Source organism: Glycine max, chromosome 13 (assembly GCF_000004515.6).
Source record: "Glycine max cultivar Williams 82 chromosome 13, Glycine_max_v4.0, whole genome shotgun sequence".
NCBI classification, from domain to species: domain Eukaryota; kingdom Viridiplantae; phylum Streptophyta; class Magnoliopsida; order Fabales; family Fabaceae; genus Glycine; species Glycine max.
The window spans coordinates 17,514,762-17,537,944 of record NC_038249.2 but is presented as its reverse complement, the minus strand read 5'-3'; the positions used below and the strand labels follow the sequence as shown (position 1 = coordinate 17,537,944).

General features: G+C 32.9%; 1 protein-coding gene across 1 annotated transcript; it reads left to right on the top strand.

Annotated features, from left to right (window-relative positions):
• The first annotated feature begins 245 nt into the window (after positions 1-245).
• LOC100782654 (exonuclease mut-7 homolog) lies at positions 246-8,217 on the top strand. Its single transcript, XM_003543759.5, has 8 exons — positions 246-675; positions 1,332-1,457; positions 2,071-2,194; positions 5,957-6,402; positions 6,670-6,746; positions 6,893-7,028; positions 7,380-7,583; positions 8,095-8,217. Exons 1-8 carry the CDS (start codon positions 328-330, stop codon positions 8,152-8,154), a joined length of 1,521 nt encoding a protein of 506 aa, XP_003543807.1. The 5' UTR covers positions 246-327; the 3' UTR covers positions 8,155-8,217.
• The last annotated feature ends 14,966 nt before the right edge of the window (positions 8,218-23,183 follow it).

Here is a 23,183-nt window from a genome sequence, read left to right as displayed (position 1 = left end):
TTACACGTTTAAGAATTAAATTTAAATTTTTTTATCTTTTAAAGATAAATTTATTTGTGCAGCAGCTCACTTTGATGGACGAATTGATTATTTATCCTAATTTTAATGTTGATCTCTTTCCGTGGATAATCTATTTTCTCAAAAAAGTAAATTAAACATATTATATTTATAATTTATTCTAATCTTTCAGAAAAAAAAAAACTATTTTAACTTTTAATTTAATGCACGAGTAAATATTAGCGGAGTCGCTGGCTGTTCACATCGCTAGTTATTTTTTCTGCAGCTAACTACCAAGCAAACACACAGTTAGCTCTCGCTCCCTGGCTGATGGATGGCGGTGATCCTACCAAACTACTCAAAGTCCATCTAGTCACCTGCACCGACTCGGCCGAGTTCGCGCTCCTGAGCTCGGCGCTGACTCGGACCTCGGTGGTGGGCCTGGACGCGGAGTGGAAGCCCGTCCGAAGATTGTTCCCGAGGGTGGCGGTGCTCCAAATCGCGTGCGGCGACTCGGCGGTGTTCTTGCTCGACTTGCTGTCCCTTCCCCTCTCTTCCCTGTGGGCCCCCTTGCGCGAATTGCTGCTCTCCCCTGACATCCTCAAACTCGGATTCGGATTCAAGCAGGATTTGGTCTACTTGTCATCCACTTTCGCCTCCCATGGCGGTTTCGATAAGGTCTGACACAATAAATGCTAGCTAGCTCTATTACCGAAAATTTATGGAATATTAAGAGAGTGATGAGTTAGGAGGATGAATGTTAGTTAGCGGGCACTGGATGGTGGGTGATACTTTCAAATTATTAAGAGGTCATTAGATGAGACAGAAGATAGATAAAAACCAGTGATTTTCAATAAATATCACTCAACTGTAAAGACAGTGTTAAAAGGAGAGTGTTAGAGTTGCTCATTTTTTCTAGTTCTTGGAAATGTTCCAAACTTTTGTTTTTGTCTGGACTTTTAAAAACTAATTGTTTTCCTGGCTGTGAAAATATACATACAAACATGGTTTTAATTGCATTGCGGTGAGTTAAAAATCCTTTACATTGCAAAAGCTGCAATTGTAGTGGCAATGCAGTTGCAGTGGGTCGAAAAACCATGCATACAAACTTTAGTTCCTACGGCTAACACTTTTTCTCTCTTACGTGAAAATATACAATGTTTAGGCATTTCTACAAGTATATAGACTAAAGCAATGTTTTAAAAGTCTTGGACAAAAACCCCAAAATTGGAAAAATTTTCAGAAACTACAAACGCCACTAACCCTTATAAAAATTAATATTTTTGCTCTGCTCCTGTTTTTGTCAGACGATTTTTGAATTCAATTGTGGATAGGTTGAGCCATATTTGGATATCAAGAGTGTCTACAATCATCTACAGCATAATAAGAAACATGTACCCAAGCAAAGTAAGAGTTTGTCAACCATATGTGCAGAAGTATTGGGGTTTTCACTCTCCAAGGTTTGTTTCATTTTCAATTTTTCATAAGCTATTCATTCAACTTCTGCATTTGGTTTACTTCTATGGCTATGCTTATTTGAGTTATTGTGTGGAATTCTTTGCCTTGTGTGAAACGAATTTTCTATCAGCATTTGGAGGAAGGTTGCATCAGTTGTTTTTTGTAGGATTTTTAGGCTGTTGCTGTCAATATCTTTTCCTTTTAAAAGAGATTGTACTGCTGGAAGCTTGTTGGTCCATGTTGTTCTTTCTGTATCTTGTTTTGGGTTGATGAGAAGAAGGAATGAGAGGTTGCCCATTGGTACAATTTATATATTATTCTGTTAGAGAGTTAATCATCCTGTGGGTACTTTATTCATGTCAGACATAAATATGCATATTAATCTTAAAAATAAGTGCTTCATCCCTGTGGGTAGTAGAACGATTGTTGGGAATTATATCTAGAAAATTTCTGATTGTAATCTAATTTGAAAATATTTTTCTTTTTGTTGGATGCAAATCCCATTATTTGCTCAAGGATATGTATGTGCTTTCTTGGAAGTTCAGGATCCAGAGTTGTTCCAAATGGCATTTTTCAATTACTATATGGTGTTAACCAAACATATATCTGCCTTAGGAACTCCAATGTAGCGATTGGTCACATCGTCCTCTTACAGAAGAGCAGATAACATATGCAGCTATGGACGCTCATTGCTTGCTAGACATATTTGAGGTCTTCCAAGCAAAGGTTGTCAAAGAAGGTTTGTAATGCCTGAAAGTTTTATAGCACTAACTCTGGACAATTACAAGCCTTTCATTGTGTTATATTCCTTTTATTGCAACATTTGAATTTGTTTTATTACTTTGTTGGATATTTGGTCGCTCTGATTTACAAAAATCCCCTGTTGGTAAATGTTATCCTCCTATTTTACAATTAGAAGCAGTTTGACTGGTCACAATATATGAAGGAATTTGCCTATTTGGCACTAGAGAAAAAGCTGAAGGATAATGCAAAGTGATGCTTAAAAGATACATGACAATCCATTTAGGTTCCATGACAAAAAGTAGGGTTAGATTGTTATTTTTTGCTTTCGATTGAGCAAGTTAATGCAGCAACTAATAATGTGTTTGTGTTACCGTTCCCATCCTGCAAAAGTACGTTGGTAAAAGGATACACCACCTTACTTATGCATTGAAAGTGTCTTCGGATGAATGTTTCAGCAATTCAGACGGTGTTCCAAACGTGCTCTAAGTGGTTCAAATTTGAAAAGTAGGAGAGTGGCAATGCAGCTATTGAATTTGGGGGATGTATTTGGAATTTAGGGAAACCTAGAGGAAACACAACCTGAAAGTATGATTAATCCTTTTGTTTTTCTCTTTCAATAGTGTCGTAAAAAATGTATGTCCCTTGCATGAGTATCATCACTTGGAGAGGGCTTTCACAATGAGTTTTATTAGGTTTGTTTAAAGAAATTGTTTATTTGTTAGTTTATTGGACCTGGCATTATTTCTGCTGGAATTGCAAGAAAGTTAAATAAAGTATTCTCATTATGTTGGTAATTCTGTCAATAAGGTGTGGTCTGTGTGGATTATCTGAAATTTTATGTTTTTGAATATTAGGATTTTTATTATGATAGTAACTAGTATTAGGTTGGGCATGAATAGGTTTTCTCAACTAGTATTTTATGTATATTAGCATAAATGTGGTAGTGGCTTGCATCTAAAACACTCATCTCATATCATTGGAGCTCATTATTTAGTGTTTGTTATTCAAATGTGTATCTAGCACACACATCTCATTATTCATCTCATACCCGTGTTCCCTTATACGTTTAATCCCTCCAATGTCAGTATTTGTTATTGTTGTCTGAATCCTACACCATAGAAGGATTGTTGAGGGATATGTTGCTCAAGTTTGTAGTAGAAGAAAAAAGAGAATTAAGGGAACAAAGCACATAACCATCCATGATGTATTTTGTTCGGATTCTTATAAGCCACCTTCTAAGTCACTTTCTACTGCACCATCTAAGGAAACTTTTGAGTCACCTTCTAAGTCACCTTCTATGGCTGTCCCAAAGTTACCAGCTTACAATTTGGAACTGACTGATCGTGTTTTGGGGAGACAAAAGGAAAAGGATCAAGTTGTGAAATTTTTACTAGACTTGTCTGATAACACAAACACAAATGGAAACATGTCTATACTTGGCATCGTGGGCCCAGGTGGGATTGGGAAGACAACACTTGCTCATGTTGTTTACGAAGATCACAAAGTGAGGACGTCATTTCAACTCAGAATTTGGATAACATTTCCTAGTTACCAACTTGAAGCTAGGACTTTAGCAAAGATCATGCTTAGAATTCTACAAGTTAGTTCTGGCCAAGATGATGAGTTGCTAGATCCGATGCCTCACTTGCAAGAGAGCTTGAATGGAAAGAATTTGCTTCTTGTGTTGGATGGTTGTTGGTCCATTCATGAGTGGGAGAAACTTCAAACTTGCTTTGAATCTGCTGCAAGAGGAAGTGCCATCATCTTAACCACAAGGACAACCAAGACTGCATTACAAATGCTTGCAGATCTGCATCTGAGTTTCTTATCCATGGAGTATTGTTGGTCCTTGTTTTCTAATCATTGTTTTGGAAACCAGAGGCATAGTTGTTCTCCTGAGCTGGAAGTGATGGGGAAAAGGATTTTGAGAAAATCTGGGGGTATGCCTTTAGCTGTTAAAATGCTTGGGGGTCTCCTGTATGAGAAAGACTACGAGGTATGTGAGCAGATATGGAGGAGCCAACAATGGGATAAAACTAACATTGGTCTTTCTATACCATTTGTAAGATTATGCTATCTTGATCTACCTATACAGTTGAAAAGATGCATAACCTACCTTGCTATATGGACGGCCAAAGGTCTAATTCAGCAGGTAACATGGATTTTACCAGGGAAAAGCTAGGTAGCGAGTATTTTGATTTTCTTGTAGCAAGATCATTTCTCATAAGATCAAATAGTGGTGGTAACATGGATTTTACCATGCATGACATGGTCCGTGATTTAGCCTTGTTTGTATCCGCAAAAAGTCATCCTATCTTTGACAGAAATGATGAGAGCATTGATACTTCTTTCTTGATCTCAAATCTACAAAATGTTGAAGAAAGTTCATCTGAGCTTTATGGCCCTCAAATGGAAGAATATATCCCCTTGAAGGATAAGATTGACATTGCCAACATAACTCATGGCCTTGACCAAGAATCTCCAGAAATTGAAGTTAATTATTTATCTTCTACTGCAAATGATGCTGTCCAAACTACATTTGAGTATTGGACTCATTTCGATACACTCAGAATTTTGGATGCATCACAACTAGTGGAATTACCATCCGAACTGTACAGCCTCAGAATTGAAGGGTGTCACTCTTTCAAGTCCCTGCAAGATGTCTTGATAGACAGAAGCACCAACCTCTTTGAATTGTTTATAATTGATTGTTCTTTTCTCGAGTACTTAACTGATGCATCATGCCCCACTTCCGTCAGAACTCTATGTGAATAAGTGCAGAAAACCAGAATTCCTCCTATCTCTTGAGAAAATGCAAAATTTTAAATTCTTGGAACATTTGCTCATTAGAAGTAGTTGTGATTCTCTAAAGTCTTTCCCAATGAACCTTTTTCCAAAACTTAAAATTCTTTGCATCTGGGATTGTCCCAATTTATAGAGGAAGGCCAGAACAATAATCTATCGCTGGAGTCTTTGGAAATTTGGGATTGTTCCAATCTAGCGTCCTTCCCAACACAGGGATTGCTTTCTCCCAATCTTAGATCACTTTCAGTCTCCAATTGCAAAATCCTTAGGTCACTTACCAATTATATGACCACTCTTAACATCTCTTCGATCAGTATTTGTAGTCAAAATGTCCAGAACTTGATTCATTACAGGGGCTACCTTCTTGTCTGAAGTTGCTTTCCATTGCCTTCGGTGGCAAACTTATACCCAAAAAGGACTGGAATCTACAAGCGCTTCACTGTCTTCTTCATTTTGTTGAGATTGAAAGTGGATGTGTGTCCATTTCTGTGTTCCTTGATTTAATCATAATTCAATTTGTGTTCCTTGATTTAATCATAATTCAATTTGTGTTCCTTGATTTAATCATAATTCAATCTGTAAACTAATTTCACTGTAACACAGCAGATTATTACCAAGCATTCTATGGAAATGATTTTTACAAATTTTTATTTTGAAATAATTGTTAACAGCAGATATTTAGTTTCAATAACCCTGCAACTTTGTATGGTAATTTTCATTTCTTACTCATGCATCCACAGAAATAAACCTCATGTACGTGCAACACATTGGATAAATATGGAAACTTTTCTGTAGTATTATTTTTTAATCTTACTTTTAGACCACAGGACATATCCATTTGTTCCCCCTCTATTGTCTTTCGTCTAATAATGATTGGTTTATTTGCTATCCACACATTGAGGCATTACACAGAATATTTTGTCATGACATTTTGTTGAATTCTTCACTGCAGGAGACTTGATTCTCGAGACTACGGTATTGTCTAATCCTGATGCAAGTCTTGGGTTGAAAGAACTTTTCCAAAATCATGATATGAGTGATAAAGTCCTAAGAGCACATTTTTCTGAAGCGTTAGCAATTGTCCAAGCCACTACTTGTTCAGATACTGCTCAGATGATACCTTTAGCAGGGGGAATGATCCAAAAATCATCATGTTGGGTTACTGTACCAATGGATGAAGTTTTGTTGAAAGTTGTGAAAAAATATAGTGATAAGATTTTGCTAAAGGAGTCAGACAGAAAGCCCAAAAGCTCAAAAAAGAAAGGGAAGAAGCATTCACTATTTAATGGGATTAGCCTAGAAAAACATTTTGAGAAGTCTGATGAGTGGCGAGGTACCCCGCCTTGGGATCCTTTGGTGGGGGGAAATGCATATCCAAAGTTCCTTTGTGATGTCATGGTAAGCATCTTAATTAAGAAGATCTTATGATCCCTTTCTTCAATATTATAAATATTGTTAAATTCAATCATCTGTAATGCACAGAAGAAATGAGGTTTTTTCATCATTATCAGTGCCTATAGTCACTGGTACCCCTTTTCTGGTCTTTTGTTTTATGAATATTTAATAGAACTTCTTTATCCCAAAAATAAAGGTTTTATTTAAATATAGGATCTGAATGTTTATTAAATAAAAATGTGAGCATGAATTTGTAAGGGTTTTACTCAGGTTGAAGGCTTGGCCAAACATTTACGGTGTGTTGGGATAGATGCTGCAATTCCTTATTCAAAGAAGCCTGAACCAAGGTTATAAATAGAGTATGATTCTATTATTAATGTTTTCTAATTGTTGATTCTAGTATATGCCCAAAGTCTTTCTTCTGACAGCTATTATACTTCTATATGTATTTTTTTCTGTTTATTGTTGTGAAACTATTTTCATTTATATTTAGGATGTTGATAGAACAAGCACAAAAAGAGAAACGTGTGATTTTGACGCGGGATGCAAAGTTGCTTAGACATGATTATCTGACAAAAAACCAAATATATAGAGTGAAGACTCTTCTAAAAAATGAACAGCTACTCGAGGTATGGTTAAATTAACTATCCACATAAAGAGATTGATAATATACATTCTTGTGAAAGTAATAATTTAAATTATACAATATTATGGTTATGTTGTCTTTTAAGGAACCCTTATTTATTTAATTTTAGAATGTTAAATTTTATGGACAATGCAAAAGTCTGGTGATGGGCTAGAGTTTAGTACATGGATTTCGAAGTTATCTTTGTGTTATTTCTCCCAATATTTCCACACACACAAAAAAGTCTCTTCCACCTTAGTTCAATTATTGCAAAGTGAACAGAAAAATTAAGCATTTCTTACTTGAGAGAGCGATGCTATGGTGTCACAAAGCCTAAACTTGAAGTGTTTTTCAGGTTATTGAAGCTTTTCAGATAAAAATTAATGAGGATCAGCTAATGTCAAGGTGCACAAAATGCAATGGAACATTTATTCAGAAGCCACTGACAACTGAAGAGGCTATTGAAGCTGCAAAGGGCTTTCAAAGAATTCCAAATTGCTTATTTAACAAGAATTTAGAGTTTTGGCAGTGCATGGACTGTCACCAACTTTATTGGGAGGTATTGTTTACCAGTTCGGTTTGTTTCTGAGTTTCTACCTAACATTGCCAAATATTATATAGTCAATTGGAATTGTTATTTTTGGAAGCATGATAACACAGTTTTTCTTTATTCAGAAAAAAAAAGTTTTTCTTTGACACATTATTGCTTTACTGGCTGTTTGGTCAACTTTTACCGCCCCTTGCTTGTTGAAGGATCTATGCATGACTTTTGACATATCAATAATGAATTTTCAATGAGAATTTAGAATGCTAGATTTCAGTCCTATCATATCACGACATGCTAGTGGAAGGATAAGCAGACAGCTATAATCTGTCTGAAGCAGTAATGATTGTATTTTTTGTTCTATTAAGCCAACCAAATTACACATTTTTTTTTATATGGTCAGCATCTTATATGTTTGTCAGCTATTTGTTTCTCGTCTATCATTTTGTTATTCTTTATAGTACATCTGTTGATGAAATATAGCCAACTTTCTAACTAGCACATGTTGTGCCTGTTCTTTATACAGGGAACCCAATACCATAATGCAGTTCAGAAGTTCGTTGACATTTGCAAGCTGAGTGACTAATTTGAACTTCTCTGTATAATACAAAAAAGTCGTTTTCACTTCAATGTATCTGTTTTAGTGCAATCTATTTATGTGATGTAGTTTATATTTTGCACATAGATTTGGCCATCACTGCCCCACTCTTGGTTGTTCCTGCGTATTCTACTGAATGCGAGAAGCGATTGAAACCAGATACGAATCATTGAATTTCAATAAAAAAAACAATGAATCAGTTTAATTGTACATTTTACCACTTCAATTACCATCATTTCATAAATTTTATCATCCAAGTTTATTTTTTGTGCATTTTATTATCACTTTTTTCAATTTTTCTGCATTTTATTGATTCTTTAAATGTGTTAAGAAATGGTAACATTTTCCTGTAAAACGGTGCCGTTTTGTCAGCACTTTTTATGAAATGGCGTCTTTTTGTTATCTATATGATAGTAAAATACATAAAAAAAATTGATAAATATGATGGCACAATAGGCAGAAAAAAGCTTGAGCAGTAAAATATGTGAAAATTAAAAACATAATAGCAAAATGAGTGGAAGAAAAAAACTTAAAATAATTGTGTGATAGTTGAGTGGCAAAATTACAATTAAGCAGAAAATATGTTACATGTTGGCTTATTAATCTGAATTTTTTTTTTCATGACTGGATGAAGGAAAAAGAATAATAAAAATAAACAAGATTCCTAAGAGCATCTTTAATGTTGATGGCTTAATGAGTTGTTTAGTTTTAAATATTATTTAATTTCTTTTATTGTTGGAAATGATCTACATGTTATGTTATATTAGGTTGTTTAATGTGATGTTATATTAGGTTGTTTAAAATTAAATACTGATTGTTTATATAAACAATTATAGTTTGAGTAAAACCAATTTCTTATCATTTAAGAATTATTTAAGGGAATAATTTAAGAATCATTTAAAGTTATATCAGTGGAATAAAATGAGTTGTTTAATTATGATGTGGCATTATATGAATTAATTAAGATAAGATAAAAAAATATAAAATAAATTATTTAAATTTCATCCATTGAAGATGCTGGAAGGCATCAGCCACTAAAGCATAATTAATATGTGGGAGGCTTGATTGAAATCTGACATTTTTATTTTCTCACTATTTGTAAAAAAACAACGTAAAAATCATTTAAAGATTAATTACAAGCATGCTGTCTATAAGTTAAAGTCCTAGGAAGCCATTTTAATATCAGAAAATCTCACCAAAATTTAAATTTATATACTATAATAGAAAGAAGTTAATATGTTCATAATTTATTCTTTTTGATTGGTTACTCCATTATATGATACCGCGGGCTGAAATATTTATTATATGGATATTTAATTTTGAATGCATTTGAAAAAATTATTACACAAATTATTAATTTCAATATTTTACTCTTCAAATTAATCATCAAATCTATATTCGAATATAATAATTATATAACTCAGAAATAATTAATATTTATAAAAAAATTATATGAAACACGCAAAAAAAATATTATGAATGAATATGTTAATCAAAATTCCACATTAACATATTTCTCTTAATATGATTTTGATATTTTTATGATAATTATTTGTTTATATGTCAAAAATTAATTATACAAAAATGATTATATATATATATATATGCCCCACCCATCCACACATTATAAAAAGAGGCATTAATATCGACATAAAAATCTGTCAATGTTAATATCTACATCAAAACCTATCAATATTTAAATTATACACTACTTATATAAAAGCTATTTTAAATCCGACATCTTAACATACACATGGATGATAAACATTGTATAATTATGTTATCATTAATTTAAACAATTTATGGAAAAAAATTTAATTTTAGAGAAACAATAGCATTTTTTTATAAAAAAAAATACATCCTAAAAAATGATAAAAATGAGTGATTATTTTTAAAAGACTTAAATATGTACGGTACTGATAACTTAGCAAATTTTAATTTGGGTATCTAATAATTTTTGTATTTAGTCTTTAATAAAATAAAATTTTTATTCTTGGTCTTTATCATTTTATGTTAGTCATTCTAATATATCTATTTTTTTTTGTTTTTATTCCTATATTATGTAGTTCATTTATTTTAGTCTCTATCAAATATTTTCAAAGCACCTAGTACAAAATGAACAGAATTATATAAGGACTAAAATAAAAAAATAGAAATATTAGAACTAAAACAAAATTACAAAAACCAAAATATTTTAAAAAAATTATTGAGTCCTTAATAAAACAATGATGTTATTTTTTATCATTATTATTTTATTTTAATCCTTCTAATATATCTACTTTTTACTTTTTAATCCTTATAATATTTTGTTCATTATTTTGTATTGGTCCATTTGAAAAATATTTGATAGAAACTAATACCATATGATCTATATATTTTAGGGACTTGAAAGAGAAAATAGATATACTAAAAAGACTAAAACAAAATAACAAGGCTCAAAAAGAAATATTGTTTTATTAGGGATTTAACATAAAAAAATATTATTAGAAATTCAAAACAAAGTTTGTTAATTTATCAAGAATAAAAAATATATTTAAGTTTAAAACGTAAGTTAAATCATGTATGTATATAATGATAAAAAAAATCAAGTATGTATATGTAATTTTTTGTCATAGGTCAAAGATCACAAATTTTCTCAATCCATTTGACATAGAGTAATTTCGCTTGTGGTTATCGTTGACTCAAAAGAATTTTACACATAAAAAAAATAATAAAACTTACACATTTTGATTATTTGTAGAATAACTTTAGCTATTTTAAATTGAGTCTCCTCTTTATTCTCAAAATAACAAAGTAAATTATGTTTCAAAACTATTTGTTTCTTTATATTTTTTATTTTTTAAAATTTATTTTATTTTGAATTATTTATTTATTGAATTTTTATTTTTTTTATTATTTGTTATCTTAACTAAACTTACTAACTACACAAAAGAAAATATAAAAAGTAGAGATAGTCCGTCAACCTATTACAATGAACTTGAATAGTCAATTTAGAATTTAAAAATATTCTTTTTTGACACAAAAAAGGTGGGTAAATTATGTTTGAGTTTTTAATTAAAAGTCGGGTAGAATGAAGAATAAAATAATAAAAAGTTTAAAAGGCCCAAAAAAACCCTAAATTCAACATACTAGATGAAAGAAACATAACAAATGTAAAGGAAAGAAGTTGCGCCGTTTACACAAAGGCACAAAGCTTGTGTAGATTATGAAGCTCAAATGCTCATACACCTTTTTTCCATCTCTCAGTCTAAATTTAATTATTCTTCATATGCAACCCTCTCCTTCTAAGATCCCTTTCTATACCCATGTCATTCTTTCTCTCCATTTTGTCTTTGTCGGCCAAGTTCACACCTCCCATTTGGTCATTGATATTTAACAAAAATGGTTGAGCAAAATTAGTTTTTTTTTCTAGGTTCTATGCATGTCAAATCCAATGATCTGCTTGGATCGACTATAAGGCCAATTTTCAGGCATACTAGATGAAAGAAACATAACAAACACAGGAAAGAAATTACATTATTCTCAAGTACACAGAGGCACAAAGCTTGTGTAGATTCAGGTGAAGCTCAAATGTTCATACACCTTTCTTCCATTTTTCCATCTAAATTTTATTTTTCTTTATACGAAACCCTCTTCTTCTTAGATCCCTTTCTATACCCATGTCATTCTTTCTCTCCATTTTGTCTTTGTTGGCCAGGTTCACATCACCCCTTTGGTCACCGATTTTTAACAAAAATGATTGAGCTAAATCATTTTTTTCCAGGGTTGTATGCATGTCTGATCCAATGAGCTACTCGGATTAGCTATATGGCCAATTTTCAAGCTAACCGGTCAGATCGGTAAAATTGTTTTCCTTTGACTTTGCCTTTTCTTTAGTTTTCAGAAAAACTGAATTCAAATTTGATTAGATTTTTTTTATGAACATTTTCCATTCCCTTCAATGTTGTCCAACTTTATCTCATGTCCAAAGATGAGTTTGTTCTCTCTTTCCTCCTCCCTCTTAATTCCATTTATTTATTATTCATTTATTTTTAAATTACCTATAATTCTTCATGTAATTTTTCTCTTATCTTTCTTGTGGTTTTGTTTAGTGTGATGATTGATATCCAACTTTCTTAATTTCTTGTGTTCTCCATTGAGACCATGAAGCATGTCAAGTTTGGTGTCACACTTAGGTTTATAGGGTGAGGAATTGGGATAAGAAAGATGACAAAAGAGGTTGTGGTTGATTTTGGCCATTGGGGAGAATGCAAAGTGGAGGTGGATGATATTAATGAAGGAGTAAGGGTTTGGTGGGTCTATAAAGGGAGGAGAGTGTTGGTGGTCCAACATCAAAATTTAGGCATGGAAGTGCACCTAGACCATTGCAACCATAAACAGTACACTTTCTCTTGTGATTAGACACACAGTAAGAACACTCTTTCTCCTTATGTGTTATCTTCTTTTTTTTCTATTTAACCTTCAATGCCAAAAGTAATGTAAAATTGTGTATTTTGCATAACATTTTACAAGTACCTCATGTTTTGCAATCACTTATTTAACATGAATAAAGCTTCATTACTTGCACATCTTAAAGCTCTATCACTTATTTAAGATTGTTAGGTTGGATCATGTGGATTCAATTAAGGTTCTTCTCAAACGGGCATAATGATCTTGGAATCAACTACAACCATAATTTGATTAGAAGTAAAATTTCTGCAATTTCAGTTCCTCGATTCATTATGAGCATTGAGCAAGAACAAGCATTTGTTATAACAATTTTTTTGGAAAACCAACTATTTATTAATGCTTCTTCACAAAAGGAGTATATCAACTGGGAAATATTGATGCAACAATTGGAAAGGTAACTCTATAGTTGCATGTGATAGAATGTAGTGAACAAGTAAATAGCTTTATTACGTGCACATCTAATATGGTGTCTTATTTTGGGTTATTGCATGATTGGTCAAATGGAAGTGCATGGTGTAGTATAAGTATGAAGTAGCATAAATAAATAGTTGACTTTCCAAAAAAACTACTATAACAGAGGACTATTCTTGTTCATAATGAATTCATGAATTGAAAATTACAGAAGTCTTGTTTCTAATCTAATTACGATAGAGGCTAATTCCAGGATCCTAACGCCAATTTAAGAAGAACCTTACTTGAATCCACATGATTCAACACTAACAATCTTGACCAAGATGAGACCATAAGCGATGCGTCTCGTTTGCCCACTTTAAGATGGTTAGTGTTGATCATGTGGATTCAAGTAAGGTTCTTTTCAAATTGTGTAATGATCCTGGAATCAACTACTATCATAATTTGATTAGAAGTGAAATTTCTGTAATTTTCAGTGCCTCTATTCATTGTGAGCAAAAACAACAATCGGTTATAACAATTTGATTTTGAGAACCAACTATTTATTAATGTTGTTTCACAAAAGGAGTATATGAACCAGAAAACACTGATGCAACAATTGGAAAGACAACTCAATAAATTGCATGTGATTGAATGAAGTCAACTATAACTTTGTTACTTGCATATCTAAGATGGTGGTTTCTTTTGGGTTATTGAATGTTTGGTCAAATGGAAATGCATGGTATATGTGTGAAGTAGCATAAATAAATAGTTGATTTTTCAGAAAAACTACTATAACTATTCTTGTTCATAATGAGTTCATGAATTGAAAATAACATACATTTTGTCTCTTATCAAATTACGGCAGCACTAATTCCAAGATCTTTACTCCAGTTTGAGAAGAACCTTACTTGAATCGTCATGATTCAACTCTAACAATCTTGACCAAGATGAGACTATCGGTGACACGTCATGGTTACCCAACTTCAAGATTGTTAGTGTTGGATCAAGTGAATCGAGTAAGGTTTTTCTCAAAACTGGCATAATGATCCTGGAATCAACCACTACCGTAACTAGATTAGAAGTGCAATTTCTACAGCTTTTAATTCATCGATTCATTATGAGCAAGAACAAGCATCAGGTATAACAATTTTTCACAAAAACCAACTATTAATGTTGCTTCACAAAAGGAGTGTATGAACTGAAAAACACTGATGCAACAATTAGAAAGACAACTCAATAGGTTGCATGCGATAGAATGCATTCAACAATAGCTTTTTTACTTGCACATCTAAGTATGAAGTAGCATAAATAAATAGTTGACTTTCCAAAAAAACTACTATAACAGAGGACTATTCTTGTTCATAATGAATTCATGAATTGAAAATTACAGTAATTTTGTTTCTAATCTAATTATGATAGAGGCTAATTCCAGGATCCTAACGCCAATTTAAGAAGAACCTTACTTGAATCCACATGATTCAACACTAACAATCTTGACCAAGATGAGACCACTAGCGATGCGTCTCGTTTGCCCACTTTAAGATGGTTAGTGTTGATCATGTGGATTCAAGTAAGGTTCTTTTCAAATTGTGTAATGATCCTGGAATCAACTACTATCGTAATTTGATTAGAAGTGAAATTTCTATAATTTTCAATGCCTCTATTCATTGTGAGCAAAAACAACAATCGGTTATAACAATTTCTTTTTGAAAACCAACTATTTATTAATGTTGTTTCACAAAAGGAGTATATGAACCAGAAAACACTGATGCAACAATTGGAAAGACAACTCAATAAATTGCATGTGATTGAATGAAGTCAACTATAACTTTGTTACTTGCATATCTAAGATGGTGGTTTCTTTTGGGTTATTGAATGTTTGGTCAAATGGAAATGCATGGTATATGTGTGAAGTAGCATAAATAAATAGTTGATTTTTCAGAAAAACTACTATAACTATTCTTGTTCATAATGAGTTCATGAATTGAAAATAGCATACTTTTTGTCTCTTGTCAAATTATGGCAGCGACTAATTCCAAGATCTTTACTCCAGTTTGAGAAGAAACTTACTTGAATCGTCATGATTCAACTCTAACAATCTTGACCAAGATGAGACTATTGGTGACACGTCATGGTTACCCAACTTCAAGATTGTCAGTGTTGGATCAAGTGAATCAAGTAAGGTTTTTCTCAAACTGGCATAATGATCTTGGATTGATTCTGGATCAAGTAAGGTTTTTCTCAAATTAGTATGTTATAAATCTAATATGGTAAGTGTTAATATTAACACATGATGGATTGATTCTGGATCTACTATCCATATTGCAAATTCTTTACAGTGTATGCAAAACCTAAGGAAACCAATGGGAAGTGAGCAAAGCATTTTATCATGCAATAAGCTAGGCTCACTTGTGGAGGCCATTGGAACTTGCATTTTAACATTAAGTAATGGCTTTATTTTAAAATTAGAAAGGACCTTTTATGTACCAAGTTTTTCTCGAAACTTGATTTCTGTTTCTAAACTTGTACTTTTTGCATATTCCTTTAATTTTAAAGACAAATCATTCGAGTTATTTTATAATTCTGAATGTGTTAGGAATGGTATCTTGTCTAATGGTCTTTATCTTATTGGTTTACAAAATTATGCCACTTATAATTCAATGCATATTCAAACTAGTATTAAAAGGTGTAATATTAATGGGAATTCCTCTATTTTATGGCACCGAAGATTATGACATATCTCCATTTAAAGGATTAAAGGGTTAGTGAAAGATGGGGTGCTCAATACTCTAGATTTTGCTGACTTTAAGACTTGTGTGGATTGCATTAAGGGTAAGCAAACCAACATGTCTATGAAAGGTGCTAACAGGAGTTCAAGTATATTAGAAATAATTCATACTGATATTTGTTGTCCATATATGGATGCACGTGGTCAGAAATATTTTATCACCTTGAAACATATGCACGTTTGGGGTTGTTCGTCTGAGGTGAGAATATATAACCCACAAGAGAAGAAACTTGACCCAAGGACTATTAGTGGGCATTTCGTTGGATATGCTGAAAAGTCTAAAGGTTATAAGTTTTATTGTCCATATCATATTACTAGGATTGTGGAATTAAGAAATGCCAAGTTTCTTGAAAATGACTTGATCAGTGGGAGTGATCAATTGAGAGACTTTGGTTCTGAAATTAATTATATAGAGTCTCAACCTTCCACATTGTCGCAACCTACCTCACGACGGGATGATGAAGGCAAAATAGATAAGCCAAAGCGTTCGTCTCCAAGGGAGAAAACAAACGGAGTCACTAATCGAGGTTGTACCCGAATCAAATAAACATTAAAATGCAGTAACTAGGAAGTGATCCTAGTTCGTTTCCCAACAAGCAATGATAAACCAAATGTTCATAACAGATAGTAGGAAAATAGTAACGAATTGGGGGCGGGGGGTTGTTTGCTTTTGTAAATTAAACAACGAATAGATGTGAATTAGAAAATATCATAATTAAAACACGTTGCTTCCCCTTGATTCACAAACAAGTCTCTTATCCTAGGTTACGAGAGTTTATCCTTTATCAGTTCAACCACTTAATCCAACCCTAAATTAAATTACTAAGCGAAATTTAACATAAGACATTCATTATGTGATTAAGCAACACATACACCAATTAATCATAAACAATCATTAAGCATGAACCTAAATTAAGCGTAAAGACTATTAATCAAGCACTACGCATGCATGAATTAATAGCAACAAATACAGAGTAATTAGTGAAAAGGAAAAATTGATCAGAATTTAATAGTAATAATAGAACCTCAAAGAGAACTGTGCTTGATTCTCAAGAGAAAACAACGCTGGAGACTTAGCCTTCCATTAATCAATAGAGAACGAAATTATAGATTGAAGAACGAAATTTTATTGCTAAAATGAAAAGTGACTAAAACGGAAAAGAGAGTAGCACTCTAAAACTAAAACGAAAAAGAGAGAGAAGAGATGAGAGAGAAGAGAGCCTAAACTAAAACCTTGGTGCTGTTATATAGTTTTTCAGCCCCAAAACTTAAAAATCTGTTTTAAATCCAAGCCCATAAATAAAATAAAATCTAGATAAGATAAGATAAGATAAGATCTAGATGAAATAATATCTAGATGAGATCAAATCTAAATAATATCTAGATAAGATAAAATTTGGTAGAATAAAATAGTATGCCCTCTTCAAGTCCAAGCCCAATTCTGGATTCAAGCCCAATGCTTCATTAATTCCTGAAATTAGATTAAAAACATCAAATTAGCTTAATGAGCTCAAATAATAAAACTGCTTAATTAATTTGACAATTAAGACTAATCAATAATTAAAATGGTGCAAAAAGGGTTAAGAAATAGGAGAAAATAATGGCACATCAATCGTCACCAACATTTATTTGAAGAAAACGTTCGAAAAACAAAAAAAAAAAAACGTCTGCGAATATTGAAAAGAAGGGTTTGAGAGTTGTTTACGCATAGGGAAGGTATTAGCACCCCATGCGCCCGTTACAAAGGACGACAACCTTTAAACAAGTGTGCAAAACATGACTTCAAAATTATGTATTTTCCCCTTTTATATTTCTTTATTTTTTAGGGTCGACAAGGGGGTGCCCTTACCCCTACATATCCTCAGGTGCGATGAGGAATTAAGACCTACGTAGTTCTTTTGGTCTGAATGTTTGTGTGTTAAATTGAATTTTATGTTTTTGAAAGATTCATTTTAATTGCGAACAAAAAGTCGTTTAAGGCGTTGGACCTTCAAATGATGTTTTAAATTTTGAAAAGCGGAGAGAATCATTAAGGCGTTGGACCTTGAAACAACCTTTTGAATTTGAAAAGCGGAGAGAATCGTTAAGGCGTTGGACCTTGAAACGATCTCAAGCGATATTTGATTAAATGAAGTTTGGTTGTGAATTGATTTTATCATGGTTTTGTTTATTAACTTTCAATCTCTTTTAAGACCACTTTACAAAACTAGTGATTTGTTAAGATTGAACTTTACAAAGAAAAATGAGATCGCCGATGATAGATGTAAAAGATGAATGTGCACATAATAACAAGGGGGACTGCTAAGGGTACATAGATCACATTCAATCCCTAAGAATAAAACTAATCGACGGTCACATGAAGAACACATAACAAGAAAATGACGTAGGGAATGATCACGATCGTAATTCGATAGCGCCTCGGCTTCGTTTCCTCTTCTTTCTTCTTCTTCTTTCTTAGTTCTTTCAATTCCCTCCACTTCTAGACCTTGGAACCCTTTAAAACACCCCTAGGACGCCTATTTATAGGAAAAGGGTCACTTTGGGGCACTTACATCTCGCCCTGGCGAGCTAGTCCCTTAGCCTTGAAGTTATTTGGTGGCCCAGGCAAGCCAAATGCTAGCCTGGGCAAGCTAAGGCCTAGGAAAAACAAGGAGAAGACCCTTTTGCCCTCCTTTCTTAGTATCTTTTGTCTTCCTGATCGAAACACCGAATGTTTCCTTGCTTTATACTGTAACTGGCGTTCAACACCGTAAGTCGACTAGCAAGGATCAAAAGATCAATGAATGATAGTTCCCAGACGAAATTAGGGTATGAAACACATCAAGTGAAAGATTGGTTGTAATTCATACCTCTCAAGTTCAAATGGATGATGAACAACACATGATTGGCATTCCACAACCTATTACTGATAATCCAATAGATCATCAAATTCCTAAAAATGATGAACAACCAGTTGAACAACATGATCCCCAAGAAAATGTTGATGCAGCATTAAGGAGGTCTACTAGAGTAAGAAAATTAACTATTCCTAGTGATTATATTGTATATTTGTAAGAATCTGACTATAATATTGGAGTTGAAAATGATCTCGAAACTTTTGATCAAGCCATGAGTTGTAAAAAGTCAAATTTATGGTATGATGCCATGAAGGATGAGATGAATTCCATGTAGAGTAATAGAGTTTGGAACCTTGTAGAGTTGCCTAATGGGGAAAAGGTCATTGGATGTAAATGGGACTTTAAGACCAAAAGGGATTCATTAGGCAACATTGAGAGATACAAGGCAAGACTTGTTGCTAAGGGATTTACACAAAAAAGAAAGAATCGACTACACAGAGACTTTTTTTCCAGTATCTAAGAAATATTCTCTTTGTATTATCTTGGCATTAGTTGCTCATTTTGACCTTGAGTTGCAACAAATGGATGTGAAAACAACTTTTCTTAATGGTGATTTAGAGAATGAGGTTTATATGAAACAACCTGAAGGCTTTTCCTCTAGTAGTGGTGAGCATTTGGTTTGCAAGCTTAATAAATCTATATATGGTTTAAAACAAGCCTCCCATCAGTGGTACCTTAAGTTTCATGGGATAATTTCTTCATTTGGTTTTGATGAAAACCCCATGGATCAATGCATATACCACAAGGTCAATGGGAGTAAAATATGTTTTCGTATTTTATATGTAGATGATATTTTACTTGCAGCCAATGATCGGAGTTTGCTACATGAGGTGAAACAATTTCTCTCTAACAATTTTGACATGAAGGATATGGGTGATATCTTATGTCATCGACATTAAGATTCATAGAGATAGACCTTGAGGTATTTTGGGTCTATCATAGGAAGCCTATATTAACAAAATTCTAGAGAGATTTCGGATGAAAGATTGTTCACCAAGTGTTGCTCCCATTGTGAAAGGTGATAGGTTCAATTTGAACCAATGTCCAAAGAATGACTTTGAGAGGGAACAGATGAAAAACATTCCTTATGCTTCAGTTGTTGAAAGCCTCATGTATGCTTAAGTGTGCACAAGGCCTGAGATTGCTTTTGCAGATGGAATGTTAGGAAGATATCAAAGTAATCCAGGTATTGACCACTAGAGAACTACTAAGAAAGTGATAAGGTACCTTCAGGGGACCAAAGATTACATGCTTGTGTATAGACAGACAGACAATCAAGATGTGATTGGTTATTCAGACTCAGACTTTGTTGGCTGTGTTGAATCTCGCAAATCAACATCTGGATACATTTTCATGATGGTTGGTGGAGCTATTTTAATGGAGAAGTGTTAAACAAACTTTGACTGCTGCTTCTATCATGGAAGTTGAGTTTGTCTCTTGTTTTGAGGCTACATTACATGGTGTATGGCTTAAGAGTTTCATTTCTGGGATGACAATAGTTGATACTATTTCAAGGCCTTTGAGAATTTTCTGTGATAACTCAGTTGTTGTCTTTATGGCTAAGAATAACAAAAGTGGAATTTGAAGTGAGCACATCAACATTAAGTACTTAGCCATTAGAGAAAGAGTAAAATATAAGAAAGTGTTCATTGAGCATATAAGCACTGAGTTGATGATCGTTGATCCTTTAACTAAGGGCATGCCACCGTTTAAATTTAAGGATCATGTAGAAAGAATGAGACTTGGTTCCATTTTATGATTGTATACATACATGTTAAAATTGAAACTTTTATATTGTGATATTTTCTCATATTTAGGTGCACATTGATTTATTTGAGAAAAATTATGTTTTGGACCAAAAATAAACGTTGGGTTTATTCATTAAGTTTTATTACCACTTTGAGTATGCTGCTTGGGAAATTGAGCATATTGTAATACATGGATGATATTACTCGTTATAAGAGGAACTATCACCATGATTCGTATATTCATTTCTCAAGAAGATTGAGCATTGACTTAATCATTGAGTCAAAATGTTTGGACCAAGTGGGAGAATGTAATAATTTTGGTCTGAACATTTTGGAAAATGAAAAGCTCCATTAGTTTTGGAATTGAGAAGCCAAATTGAATGGCTACTAATGGGTAGTAATGAGAACTAATGAGTGGTAATGGCTACAAAATGCATTCTTGATGGTAGAATGCCTATATATAGCACATGTATTTGGTTCCTGAGCCCATCTTTTCCAATTCATCTAATATACCATCTACAGAGAGTGTGAGAGCTTGGAAGAACCAAAACAAAGCAACTCTTTCATGGCAATGGCTGGAGGTATAATTTGATTTTTGTTTTTCCGCATTTTGTTAATGACTTGTGTTTCATTTTGTAGTTTGTAACATCACAGGTTAAAAATTTTAGTCTAACAGCTAATTCCAGGATCGTTATGCCAATTTGAGATGAACCTTACTTGAATCCATATGATTCAACCATAACAATCTTGACCAAGATGAGACTATCGGCAGTGCGTCATGGTTACCTAATTTTAAGATTGTTAGATTTGGATCCTATGGATTCAAGTAAGGTTCTTCTCAAATTGGTCTAATGATCCTAGATCAGCCACTACCATAATTTGACTAGAAGTGAAATTTCTGCAATTTTAAGTTCCTTGATTCATTATGAGCAAGAACAAACACCTGTAATAGCAATTTTTCTAGAAAACCAACTATTTATTAATGTTGTTTCACAAAAGGAGTATATGAACTAAGAAACATTGATGCAACAATTGGAAATATAACTCAATAGATTGCATACAATAGAGTGTAGTCAATGAGTAGAAAGCTCTATTAGTTGCACATCTAAGATAGTATCTTCTTTTGGGTTATTGCATGTGTGGTCAAGTGGAAGTGCATAGTATATGTGTGAAGTAGAATAAATAAATACTCTATTGTTTTTTCTCTATTTTTTTAAGAAAAAAACTGCTATAACATAGGACTATTATTGGATCCACATGATCTAACACTAACAATCTTGACCAAGATGAGACCATCAGTGGCACATCATGGTTATCCAACTTTACAAGTGTACTCCAACCCATGGGATCAATGTTAGCTAAACGAGATCTACACCAGATAACTACCCCAAGGCCAAAGCTCCACATGAACTCATTCATGGCCTACCTGATTTAGCTCAACAACGACTTTCAAAACTTATATGTGTTAATTATGCATGGGCAATACAAGTGAACATGGTTTTACATAATTATTATTCAAGTCATTACACATGTACCATAATGTCACACTATTCCCAAAACATATAGCCATTGTGTATCAAAACAATGTCACACTTTCAACACAAATATACAAGTTAACAATCATAGCATTTCTTGGGTTTAAGAATGCACACACACACACAAACACTTTGTCCTCAACCTTTCACTTATGCAAGGTATATTCGCTTAAGCGCTTTATTAGAATCAAAGACATGGAAGATGTTTAGCTCCTACAAACTCTCATAGTTTTGATGATAACAAAGATATTAAAGTTTGAATGAGATATGGGGGGAAAACATGCCTTGAATACTTGTGTAGTTATAATCTTTGCAACCTTAGATGCTAAAATGTTTTCAATGAAACTATGTCCAAAGCACTAAAATAGACTTCGTGCAATTGTTTTTATAAAAATGCATAGTGTCTAACACGCTAGCAAAATAATTGTATCTAGTGCTTTATAGAAAATCATGTGTCTAATGCACCTCCTTAGTCCAATGCCTAACAGAAACTTGAACATTGGTCTATGTATTTGTTTAAGTTTTTCATTCAAAGAAAAATCACGTGATGAACTTTTTGTTTTCGGATGCTAAGGTTTCTCTCCTCTTATATTCCTTTGTCCATATGATATTCCCTCTATTTTTTGTATTTTCTCTTATGTTTGAATATCAAGCCTTTAATACAAGTAGAAAGTTTGAGTATAAGTACTACTCTTGATCATCTTGATCAAAGACAAGAGTAGTGGAGGCGAGAATTTGCAAAAAAGAATGATTAGAAAAAGATAATTTTTTTAGAAAAAAAAGGACAATACCTTTCAAGCAATAATTTTCTTTCTCTTTTGCATAAATATAGACACGTTAAAAGTAAGAACTTGTCATGCTCTCCTTGTATTCAATGAAGATTGATAACAAGAAAATTTCAAGGGCTCAGATTTTACAACAAAAATATTTCTTTCAATCTCTATATGAAGACCAAAAGAAAAGAAAGAGAACAACTTTTCTCTAACAAAAATATCAAGCATCTTTGGACAAAACATTCTCTAATACTATAATTGCTCTAAGAGTTCATATTTGCATTGCAAGGTTTTGTAATTGCTTGTTAAATTTATATATCTTCACTTTGTGAGTAGATTCAGTGTAATCTTCAAACACTTAGTTGTTTGTGATAGCTAGGATGGATTAGTGTGAAAGAATACTCGAGTTTTCAATTTTAAAGGGAGATTATTGT